The sequence below is a fragment of the Phymastichus coffea genome, unplaced genomic scaffold (genome assembly GCF_024137745.1).
Source record: "Phymastichus coffea isolate CEN01 unplaced genomic scaffold, Cenicafe_Pcof_1.1 PCOF00006, whole genome shotgun sequence".
In the NCBI taxonomy this organism is placed as follows: Eukaryota; Metazoa; Arthropoda; class Insecta; order Hymenoptera; family Eulophidae; genus Phymastichus; species Phymastichus coffea.
The window spans coordinates 3,753,133-3,765,919 of record NW_026706817.1 but is presented as its reverse complement, the minus strand read 5'-3'; the positions used below and the strand labels follow the sequence as shown (position 1 = coordinate 3,765,919).

Genomic DNA, 12,787 nt, shown 5'->3' with positions numbered 1-12,787 from the left:
CGAACACAATGATGGTCTCAGCTTCACTAGTTCGGTTTCAATCACGCGCGTTCCGTCTGCTCGCGCGCCGAATTCCTTCGTTACGTATTTCGTCCCCCCGGTAGGTGCTGCCCCTCCTAGGCAGCAATTAAGTTAGGTTATCAGCGCTAATTTGACGTTTACCGTCACAACTAGTAATTCCACCTTAGATGATTTTTTTCTTAATTTGACCTCCGAATACCCTTGAATCTAACGTGCTATAATCAAAGAGACCGCGGATTCGGTTTCAGCGACCCTTAAAATGTATGAAAATAGTTAGTTGGAGGTTAAACTGATTGCGGATTTAGATCGGGCCTGGCAAAATACATGAGAATATTTAAATGTCGTTTTTGACATAGACCACCTATTTTTTTCTGTAGTCGTGTAATCAGTAAACTTATTTTTACTACAAATCATTCTACCTATATAACCTACGAAAAAAGTAATAGCGTTCACTTCGTAATGATTTTTATCGTTAATATGTATTATGTTAGCGATTATGGAATAAAAGTTTAGTAGTATTTTTTCGCTAACTATCATGGCAACGTTGCAATAGAATCGAAAGAAAAGTAAGAAGGCTTATTTGAAATGCTATCACGAAAGGCAAGATCATAATTAATGAGTTGGAGTTATATAAATAGGCACTGCAAACAATGCCTAAAACTAGTTTGATATACTGTAGTAATAATATCACAAGCAAATTAAAAGAAAATTAAAAAATAGATTCGAAAAAGCGGAAACGATATCAAATGCTCCATCGTTTCAAGCCTTCATTTCATTAGTTATAAAAATAACTTAAGACTTAACCCTTAACTGCTATATGGGGTAGATTTACCCCAGACAATTTTTAAATATAAATGAAATTTATTTTTTTTTTCAACAATTTTTTTCAGTGTGTGTAACATTAAAAATTATTAACCTGAATATTTTTTTTTGTAGTAAAAGATTTGAAATATACGAGAAAAAATTTTCATAGCAAAATATCTAAAATTCTCTGATTTATTCGATGTTTTTCGGGCTGGGGTAGATTTACCCCACCGAGCAGTTACGTGGCCAAAATGAGGTGTACAAGTTAAGGGTTAAATGTAAAAGATTTTTAAATAGGAAATAAGAATAGTTAGTAAATAATTAAAAATAAATTAATATGATTGTCCATATTCATTATTATGATTATATTATTAATTTTAGTTTATATTAAATAATAAAATAATCTCAATGTGGCCGCAGCAATTTTAAAAACATCGGTCTTAAACCTGATTAAATGTAGAAAGTATTATTATCATTTAATTATCGTATTCTCAATGTAAAAATGACATACGTATTTTTGTACAATTGAATATAAGCTAAAGCTTAATTTATATTGAATATAAATAACTTTCAAATACCCTGATTCAAAGAAGATGCTCCACCGTTTAGTACTCACACAGTGGGTCCAGCATTCGGATGGACGAATGAGCGTCTTCTTTTAATAATTGTCAGGTGTTCCCTTACGTCGAGCACATTAATTTTATAACGGAGTTTTATATACAAATACCTTAGAAATGTATAGAAGCAATTATTAAAACAAAAACTATTTTTGAGATATTTAATTTGTTTAAGGAAAAAGCTTATAATTTTTTGTAATAAACAATATCACTACAAATATTAATAATAATCCTTTAATAATTATTAATATATTAATAATCCTTTATCACTACAAATATTTTTAAAACTTTTTTTAATTTGGCTGAATGATATCTTATTCGACGTCGATTGTCAACGAAAAAAACGTCTCAAATTACTTTTGCTATATTAATTTTCAGTCAAGATATGGCTGCACTAACATTATTTAAATAACTAAGCAAGTTTTATTAATATTCAAACAGCTTATTGACAAAAAATTCGCTCGATGGACAGCTCAATAGGCATAACTGTCACTATTGGTCGGACGAAATTGCCTACTGGTATAGAGCTTTGGATCATTAGAATAGATGGAGTCTAATGGTATGGTGCGGAGTAGTAAATGGCTATTTGATTGGACCCTATTTTTTTGACGGAAACGTTGATAGACATACTTACTTACAGTTGCTACGAGATCACCTGCCGAAACTGTTAGAAGACGTTGACTTAGCAACGCGAGTAAGAATGTGGTTTCAACATGATGATGCTACAGCGCATTTTTCACTTGTTGTGCGTCAGTTTTTCAATGAAAACAATAATGGCAGGTGGATTGGACGACAAGGCCCAGTTGAATGGCCTGCTTGCTTTCCGGATCTGACATCGCCTAATGTATTTGTGGGTATGTACCTCATTTGATCGACTACTGCAATGCTCGTCTTGACAACTCTTACAGCCTCGTTTAAACTCTGCTACCCAATACTTTACTGTTGTAAATGAAGGAGCATACTCATCCAGAGTAGAATTTAGCTCATCTTTTATTTTGGTTAGGCTGAGACCTTTCAAATAGAAGTATTGTATCACAAAACGATGACCAATTTTCTTCATTTTCACAAATTCACTGCCAACATTCACTATTGATAGCTGCCAAACGACTAAACAACGTGGAATTTTCAAACTTGAAACATATGCTTTATAAATTGCTTACTTTCTAATACTAGTGATATTTTTCAAACAACTATCCCCATTTCTAGATCAGGCAGGATACTTCTAGGACCACCCTCATATAAGGTACTAAAATATCAGCAAATAACTGTATTTTTTGTAACATTTGTAAATTACGTTCAGAAGGCCTAAAAAATGTTGAACATCAACTTCAATGTCGATTGAAAGTAGATATATTAAATGCAATGCAAAATGAAAAATAGAAACGACTACAATGAAGAAAAACATAAAAATTTGTTATTGTATTAGATTCACTAATACAATATCATTGCTAATTTAACTAATTTAAAAATATCTTTCTTTTAATACGACGAAACGAAATGGAAAATGGAAGTCTTGGAGAAGTAAATTGACATTGGATATCAGGAATATCAGAAATAAATTTTGAAATTTTGCACGAAATACAACGTGACATCATTACTGTTTGTGAAATTTGGGGGAATGAATTAAAATACGATTCGCTATTCTCATGATTGGGTTTGTGAATGTGTTTTGATGCATACCAAAAGTAGTGCTTTGTATGAGTACTTGAGGTTACGAGGAATTCTTTCAATGCTGTACTCCAATACTCTTAGAGCGCGAACTGGTTCCATGATCCATTCTAGATTCCATGATGCAGTATTTGAAAGCTTAAAAATTAAAGCTAGTTGGTTACAGAGTAACGAAAAACATAATAAAAACCAAAGAAAATAAATACAAATAGTTTTTTAATTTTTTATTTTTTTATTTCTATTATTATTTGTTAACTGTCGTTTAAGGAATACTAATAGCTGATGAAATTTCATTAAGTCAATCAGTTGTACTTGATAAAAATAAGCTGGTTCAATGGTACAATGATTATGGTCCTTAAACACCGAATAACTTGAAAAATTTACAAGCGAATCACGCCTAATGTTTACTCTATGTATCTTTCCGAAGAAGATGGGTACAGGTAAAAAAATGTGGATTTAAAAATATTGCTTCCTTTTTTTAACAGATACAATTCCATAGCTTTATACATATTATTGATCTTCGCAGCCAATAGCAACTTTTTCTGTTAACAGAACTATCAGAGACATTTTAAATCGCATTTTGATTGATTTAATAAAACATATTAAAATAACAGGGTTTAAAAGTAGATGCTATAGGAATGGACGCCGCAAACGTGAATAGAAAAAAAAGCTTGGTCTAATTATAATATTAATGAATACAACGTCAACTGTACGTCTCCGGTTGAACTATTAAGATGAGTAAGGTTCATTTCCGATCAGTCCCATTTGTGGAAAAATTTTCGGACTCAAATAATAAAACTTCGTAAATTTTGAGTAAGTTTTTTCAATTTATTATCCTATTTTTTATACTAATAGATATATATATTATTAAAGCTAAATAATTTTTATTTTTTAGACTCCAGATAGTATTGTTAAAAAATAACAGTAGGAAGCTTTCATTGATTGTGTATCACATTTACAGTATAAATTAAAATGCGCATACTTTCTGACGTGTGATCATCTTAATCCAAAAAAATATATGATCTTGAACGTTTTCATATCTATAAAATATGTTCTTGAGCATTTTTAATAATTTATATAATGGCTAAATATTTTTAAACAAACTAATAATGTAATACATTTGTAACAAATATTTTCAGAAAGAATTCATGCAGCTATAGCTCTGCAGAAGGACGACCAAAAATCATGTGGAGAATAAAAAGACTGCAAGCCAACAGTGTTTTTCACTAAAAGAATGAAATCTCTTATTTGGTGCCATAAGATCTCGCAGTGCGAAAAATGCATTATATATTAGTGAAAATTATCCCACTTAAAAAATAAATATACTAATTATTTTTTTCATCTGAATATTCCGCTTATACAGGGTGAGGAAAAAGTATGAAAACCTCGGAAAATTCGGAAAACCGCATGAGGTTAGTCATGAAACAAAGGTCATACCCTATGTAACTTTCAACGAAGAACCCAACGGTGACCTCTGATTTGACCTTAAACCTAATTTTCAAGGTTATTTCGAGGTCAGCCTCATTTTTTATAGGGAAACCCCTATTTTTTATACCGGAATCAAAAAGAGCGATAAATTTTACTGGGTGGGAACGACAAAGATAGCGTGACCCTTAATCCTCCTTGAAACCATGTATTTTCAAAATTATCACAGCCTAATGCCTGGATAACTGAAACAATCTGATTTCAAAAAAGTTACAGCGTTCAAATTTCCTGTGATAAAAAAAGGACCTATTATTATATCGCCTACCATTTATGCCCACACGTTTAATTTTTGAGGATATTTAAGTGAGAGGCAAGGGAAACTCACTATTAAAAAGCACCCCGAAGTGAGAGGCAAGAGGAACTCACTAATAAAAAAGCACCTCGAAGTTAGAGACAAGGGGAACTCACTATTAAAAAGTACCCCGAAGGGGTCGTCACGTCGTTGTTCCTGGATAGCGATAAAAGGAGGATTAGAAGTTACGATATCTTCGGACTTGAATCGGTTCCACCCGTAAAATTTATCGCTCTTTTTAATTCCAGTATAAAAAATAAAGGTTCTCATATGAAAAAATGAGATTGACCTTGAAATAACCTTGAAAATAAGGTTCAAGGTCAAATCAGAGGTCACCGTTGGGTTCCTCGTTGAAAGTTACATACCTTTGTTTCATGACTAACCTGATGCGGTTTTCCGATTATATTAATATATTATTATATTAATATATTAATATATTATATTAATTTGCACACCTCATTTTGGCCACGTAACTGCTCGGTGGGGTAAATCTACCCCAGCCCGAAAAACATCGAATAAATCAGAGAATTTTAGATATTTTGCTATGAAAATTTTTTCTAGTATATTTCAAACCTTTTACTACAAAAAAAAATATTCAGGTTAACAATTTTTAATTTTACACAAACTGAAAAAAATTGTTGAAAAAAAAAAAATAAATTTTATTTATTGTTTAAAATTGTCTGGGGTAAAACTACCCCACATAGCAGTTAAGGGTTAATATACTTTTTCTATACCCTGTATATATTTATATTGAATGATTATTTCCGGCGATTGTAAATTTCATTAACTACTTAAGAGATTGGAAAAAAGGTGCTCATGAAAGAAAAATTCAATTCCATTTGACGCAAAATACTTACACCGGCTTAATTATTTGCACAACTAGTGTGAATATGAATATATAATACTTAAGTTAGGATATAGTCAATGAGATATAATACTCAAGTTAGTTGCGTTGATAACATGGAGACATACATAGCCTCCATGCTATATCTAACTTGGATTCGCCAATATCATGCATGGCCAATATACTCAACAAGGGGCGCTGTTCGTGCTATGTACACGCTTAAGACTTGTAACTGTAATAAACGAAGCGATAATTTTGAATTTGATTAGACAACATGCCAAAATCGCGTAATTATAATAAAATTTGTTAAATTACAATTTTAACTTGCTTGCAACTACAAAATTGATTTTGAAATAATTTCTAAGTTCTAGGTATTAGCGGCAACATACTCACATATAATTATTTTTCGAAAAAAGTATTGTGAGTAACGATGTAAGCAATTCATAAATAAATTATGAAAGAATTGTAAAATTGTAATGACTTCAAAAATGTTTCACACTTTTATTAAAATTAATAACAAATTAATATTTTAACTACGAAATAAAAAAGTTCATATACAAACTTGCAAAAAACACGATAGCAATCGGTCGTCTTGATTTTGTTATTCACATAAACGACTATTTTCACGATATTTATTTTAGACTTAACAGTTACAAAAAGCATTTGTTTCAAACGAACCATCCTTTACTCCAACAAAATTATTGTAATTTTATAATAACCCTATATCTTTATACATCCACCTATGATTACATTTTCTAACATTACTGTTTACTTCAATCAATAAAGACATTGAAAAAATAACGTAACCAATGAAATGAAAAAATATTTCCTTTACGGTACATTGAAAAATATATACATAATAGAGTAAGATTTAAAACTTGTGTTAGCTTTAACTAAATAACATCTTTAAGGATTAAATTTATTTTTTATGCTATTATACAACTACTTTTCAATATTATCAGTTTTTTTCAATGTAAATGTGTTACAAATAACAATTTTCTCTTCCATTTTAGATGCGTATCCAAAAAGGGATTTTTAACCCATTAATATACCTCCAAAAAAACATTTTATAAAAATGTAAATAAATAAAATGATCTATATGATATGATTTCAAATATTCCTAGGAATGTCAAATCAGGAATAATACAAACTACAAATTAATGCTAAAGTTTTGTAGAATACTGCAGATGATACTACAATAATTATTATTATAATAATTATTATAATAATAATTATTATTATACAATAATTATTATTATAATACTCAACCTATTAACGCAAACAAGACGGTTGTTCGAGAACTGAATTCGAATTATTACTGCGTAATTAATTAAAATGAATAAAATTCAGTAATCACTGGACCCTATGTTTTTGATGATACTTTTTCCAATGCTGTTGGATAAAAATCTCGGCAACAAAGTTTTGCCATCGCAAAATAAATAAAAAAGCTTAATTTTTTGAATTTTGCTTCAAATAGACTTTTTGATACCTTAAAGTTTTTTTATGTCTAAAATCTCTTTATATACCGCGATGTCTAAAATAAATATTAATAAATATAGCCAAACATGAAAATTTATTGTTTAAACAAAATAGGGCCTGGTATAAACATTTTTTTCTACAAATTTCAAAAATTTTTTTCTCGAATACTACAGATTTTTGTATAAATTTCCTAAGAGCAAAATTATCTTAAAATTGATCAAAGAATATCCTCAAATTTTTTTAGAATGATTCAAGAAACTTTTTGAATTTCCAAAGTCATGGTGTCAAAAATTCAAAAATTGTATAAGAAAAATCTAAAATAATTCTAAGATACTCTTGGAATAATTCTACGACATTTTTATTCTCAGAAAATTTGTTATAAAATATATACTTTTCGTGCAAAAAGTTCTTAAGGTTTACTCACCGTGAATTTTTTGAAAAAAAATGTCATAAATTAGTCAGAAAGAACACTAGAATTATTTCAGTACTTTCTAAGGCTTCTCAAAACATTAGAGGATATTCTTTGATCAATTTTAAAATAATTTTATTCCTAAGAGTTTGTAAAATTTTCAAATAATTTTCATATCGGTCGCTATTTTGTTTAAGCAACAAATTTTCATGTTTGGGCAAACTTACTAATATTTATTTCGAACATCAAGGTATATAAAGAGGTTTTAGGCATATAAAAAAAAGTTATGGGATTGAAAAGTCTATTTGAAACAGAATTCAATCGAAAAATTGAGATCTTTTTATTTATTTCTTATTTTTCAATGACAAAACTTCATTGTTAAGATTTTTATCTAACAACATCAAAAAGAACACCCTCAAAAAAATACAGAATACTGGTTCCTTAATTTTTTCTGTTCAAATTAATTACGTGGTAATAATTGAATTCAGCTCTCAAAAAATCATCATATGTGCTGTACCAGGTTAATTGTGAAAGTAATCTATTCTAATCTATTTTAATGATCATAATCCATTTTATAAGAAATTTTGTTCTATTAATATATTCTACCAATTCATTACATAGAATCTATACAAGAAAATTTTTTATCTCTATTTGAAGTATAATTATTTGAATATTTATTTTTAATAGAAAAAATTTATGTTTAATGTTCAGGTTGATACAACAAATTTTGAGAGAACAACGACCCAGAGTATGTTTTAGTTTTTTTTATGTTCAGAATTTTTTATATGAACTATTTGTGATGGTAGAACAGTTGTAAAAGAATATAAACATTTTAACTTTTGAAAATTTATAACCTAAAAGTTTTTAACAATGCATAAAAATTACGAAAATTCTAATGGTATATTCGAAATAACCTATATGCTTTTAAAGGCAGCATAGGTTACCTCTTCTACATATTAGATTCTCAATACATCATATGCTTCTTAGAAAAACCCTTATAGGTTGTTACCTATCAGATATTACAATTCACTTAGTACAAGGAACCAGTCTGTTGGGTGCCTTGTGTGGACCATTGCTTGCTTTCGTATATAAATTAAAGAATAGTACAATATTTCTTATAAGAAGTTTTCTTAAAAATACAAAATAGATTAAATGTACATGGAAATTTGTCATAATTTCTATAGTTTCCAATAGTTTATTTAAATTATCAATAATGGATCTTCGAAAAAATGTAAATAAATATTAATATCTAAAATATACATAATCATTTTATATAACAATATTACTTTAATCTATAATATTGATTATAAGATTTTGTACAAAAATTTCATCATGAAAATTCATGTAAGCTATTCAAGAAAAAAGAACAAATTTATCCTATTTATTATATATATATGAATGAAAAGTTAGGGCTTGAGGATATTTTACATCTTTTAAAATTTTTAGGACTATACAAATAAATAATACTATAATAATTAATTGAAACTATATTAAATTAAGATTATAGTTCTCTTTTACTCATTGTAACAATCATATGAAAGAAATAATTTAAGTAATGTATGATGAAAACGTACCTATTAGTTTTTTAAGTACTGTGTATCCTGACTCCAAGTTTTGTATTTCTTCAATTTCAAAACCATTAAATTCTTCAGTTTCACTAGAAGAAACATCCACATTTTCAGAAGCTTTACGTTTATTCAATTGCATTGCTGTAGGTGATAACTTGCCAGTAGCCACAGAATTATTAGAATTGGCCTTTAATTTGCGTGATTTTCTTTTAACGGAAGGAGATGCATTTTTTTTATTTAATATTGATTTAAGATCACCATTCAGATTTTTATCTCCGGGCTTATCGTTATCGGCAATAACTTTCACCGGTGTTTCTGCCGTAAACATACATTCTAGGTTAAAATCCACACGCGCTGTCTCAGCTTTCCCGCCATTCAAATCAGAAGCATCCATTCCAAATTAACTTGTCTACAGCATTACCAAAATATTTTATTATGATTTTAAAAGTAATAGTAACAGTGTAAAATTATTAGTTTGAAAAGTTTAACGCTAATAAATTCTTTCATTAATAGTGAGATTGTGATTCGAATTAAAAATCAGAAAGAAAAATAATGAAATCATTTTACACTCCAAGATGTTGAATAGAGAAATGTAAGATCTTTTTACTGAATAAATAAATATTAGTTTCAGAAAATCTTGGTTTTCCCTTTAATTTATGATAACCGTCACACTTCATATACTATGAATAAAGTAATTGTAACACTAATATTATTCATATTTATCGTATTAAAAATAAAACGTATTCTTGTTGCACAAATTAAATTACTTTCAGATAACTAGAGCACTTTTCAATGTTCTACACTTCTGAAAAAGTATCACACTCGATTCTCAAAGTTTAGGAAAAACGAATTTTAATAATGATCTTGACGAATATACAACATTATATCCAGTAAAGTACCCTAGGCTTCATAATATTAATTCGTACAGAAAACGCAAGTACTTCTCGAATCAACAAAAATCTGTCTACTATATGAGGTAGTGTATAGCTAGCGCTAGAAAAATGCGATTATTTAAATGAATTGTAGTCAGTAGTGCTAGGCATCGATGGTTTGTATCGAAAAAAAGGCTCCCTAGAGCTGACTTCAGTGTGTACACTGAAAGATTTCCGATTCCGCTCGTTCCAAGGTTCCATTGAATTTTAAATTTTAAAAGGAAATGCTTTCCGCATATTAGCATGTAAAAAATTATATTTATATGTACAATGTATTGTACAATTGTTGAAAAGTAATAAATAATAAATAATGAAAACTGTAATTAATTAAAAAAAGTTATTTTTTAGCGACCTTGTTTTCACTCCTTTCTGATTTTATAATAATTAAAAATTGATTATTCTATAGAATTTACAGATTATTATTTAATTTGTTGTTAAATAATGAAATAAAATTATAAAAATTATTTAAATATCAGACCCCCCCCCCCCCAATGTATTCTATTATGATATACACGACTTCTGCCAATTCGCAAATTAACAACACAACCCGAGCCTTCCCGCCGAATGCCGATCGAACGAGCAAGTTTATTTCTTTTGTGCCGGCTACAGAACAACATCGTGCTTCTATTCACATCAGTTGTTTTTAACGGTTATAAAAAGTGTTTACTGTGTATAAAAATTATATTAATTTCAGAAATTGAAATTATCGGTATTATTGTTTAAATTTATTTTTGTGTGTGGATTTTATTTAGCTTTTTATAAACTTTTAGAGAGAGAGAGAGAGAGAGAGAGAGAGATTATTATAATAATAATATTAACACTACTTATGTGAATTAACATTTAATTATTCATCGTTTTAAAAAAGTGTTACGTACATTGCAATACACGTAAGTAATAAACATTTCATTAATAATATTTCTTATAAGCCTGCAGATTTATGTAACGGCTGTCCGCGGAACTCTCAATAGCCACCGTAAACAAAACAGCGTTTTTATTTTTTTTCGTACAAACGTTTTACGAATACACAAATAATTGGTATGTAACGTGTCTATCTGCTCGACTTCTGTAACGGCGGCGCGGCCTGAGAAGCGCGAACTGGTCGGATACACGCAGTCACCTTACTCGCGACTTGCGCGGGTCCTGCTCCTATTGATGGGCACTACAACGCCATAAACACTGCGCCTTTTTCTCCTTCTGATTCCTGCTTGCTGCTTGTAATTCCCGTTGTCATGGGTAAAGGGTCGCCCGAAGTCAGCGACTTGGCGGCTGTTTGTCGCTCGTATTATTTATGTTGCTCGCGGAGAAGAGGACGATGCGAGGCAGTCGAATAGGTGAAATTCACAGCATGCAGATCAATTTGACAAAATAGAAAGAGGCGTTTATGGTATTGCCCAACTCACATGGGGTTTCCTAGGCCCCGCCGCATTTATTTTAGATAAATCAAAGTAAACGTTGATAACTGAGCTCATGCTCACACAAAAGAAATAAACGGAGTCGGATTTTATGCTTGCCACTCGAACTAATACAATGCGCAGTTTTCATCTGCTCTCATTGTGTCGCGACTTACTCGCATCATACTAAAGTACAGTATTACTCACGCAGCTTCGCTTTTACCGCTACGTCCCGCTGTCGAAGATGTTCTCGCGGTCGGTCAATTTCCACTCTCTCGGAATTGCTCGAACGCTCGCTGGACGAAAGTCGGGTCTTTCAGTTCATCCTCGCTTGTCCGTGGTCCGGCCTCAACCAACCGCACGCGATCAGAAGATAGCGCCGATGACCGACACTTCCCCCACTCGCGCTCTAGCCGAAAACGTATACGCATTTACAGTGCGTATGCCCTTTCGGCGCTCTCTCACCTCGCTCTAACGACTACTTACACCTGTGTGCGTGTCCTCACAACTCTCTTTCTCTCGAATGTTGGCTCTGTGAGCCCATGTGTGTGAAAGGTCGAGATACCGCGTCACAGGTAAATACTAAAATTATTATCAATGCATTTTTCAAGTTGCAAACGATTTATCTTTGATAAAGGCTTCTATGAGACTTTTATACTTTTATTCGACTTTAAGTTAAACTAACAGTGGTAAGTAATTTAACAAAATTAAACCAATATTCTAAGTAATTTAAATGGTGTTTTAGTAGTAATCTTTTTTTCTCATCTTATTAAATTTATGGTATGACCGAAAACAATACGGATGCGGTAATTAGCTTTATATACGCAACTGGCTTGATAAATAATATAAATAATTGTGCAAGTTCTTATGCAAAATCTTGTGATTATTCTTTTTATTTCTCGATTTTTTATTCAGTTTTACTGCAAACCCATAATATAATTTCATTTCTGAGGCATATAATCAAGATATAATGCACGAGTTTTTATCTAACTCCCAAAGCAATCTTGCCAAGAACAATATTTATAATTGTTCGTTGAACCTAAATTTTTATTGTATGCGAAACACTCAGATCAATGTATTTGCACCGCTTTGTTTCATCTGAATCAAGATTGATATTATGTTTATCATCTCGCGATCCAAACGTTTTTGACGAAGTTTTAATCAAGAACTTTCAATGGCAATTATTTTATTGTTGATTTCGGTGGGAGTACCGTGTATTACCTAGCTCGATAAGCAACGAGAAACTACTAATTTGTCATTATAAATTGTACACATTT

At 30.4% G+C, this 12,787-nt stretch overlaps 1 protein-coding gene across 5 annotated transcripts in view; it reads right to left on the bottom strand.

Moving 5' to 3' along the window:
- The window catches only part of LOC131668335 (uncharacterized), a 272,207-nt gene extending 262,041 nt beyond the window's left edge, over nucleotides 1-10,166 (bottom strand). The window contains exons 1-2 of one of the 5 annotated variants that reach the window (XM_058942421.1): nucleotides 9,755-10,166; nucleotides 9,194-9,596 (exon numbers count right to left, since the gene is read on the bottom strand). In XM_058942421.1, coding sequence (XP_058798404.1) covers nucleotides 9,194-9,581 — 388 coding nt within the window. In that variant the 5' untranslated portion in view covers nucleotides 9,582-9,596; nucleotides 9,755-10,166. Of the gene's footprint in view, nucleotides 1-9,193 lie in introns of all 5 variants that reach the window. The other 4 variants (XM_058942428.1, XM_058942437.1, XM_058942444.1 and 1 more) reach the window with 4 other exon arrangements.
- Nucleotides 10,167-12,787: the final 2,621 nt, after the last annotated feature.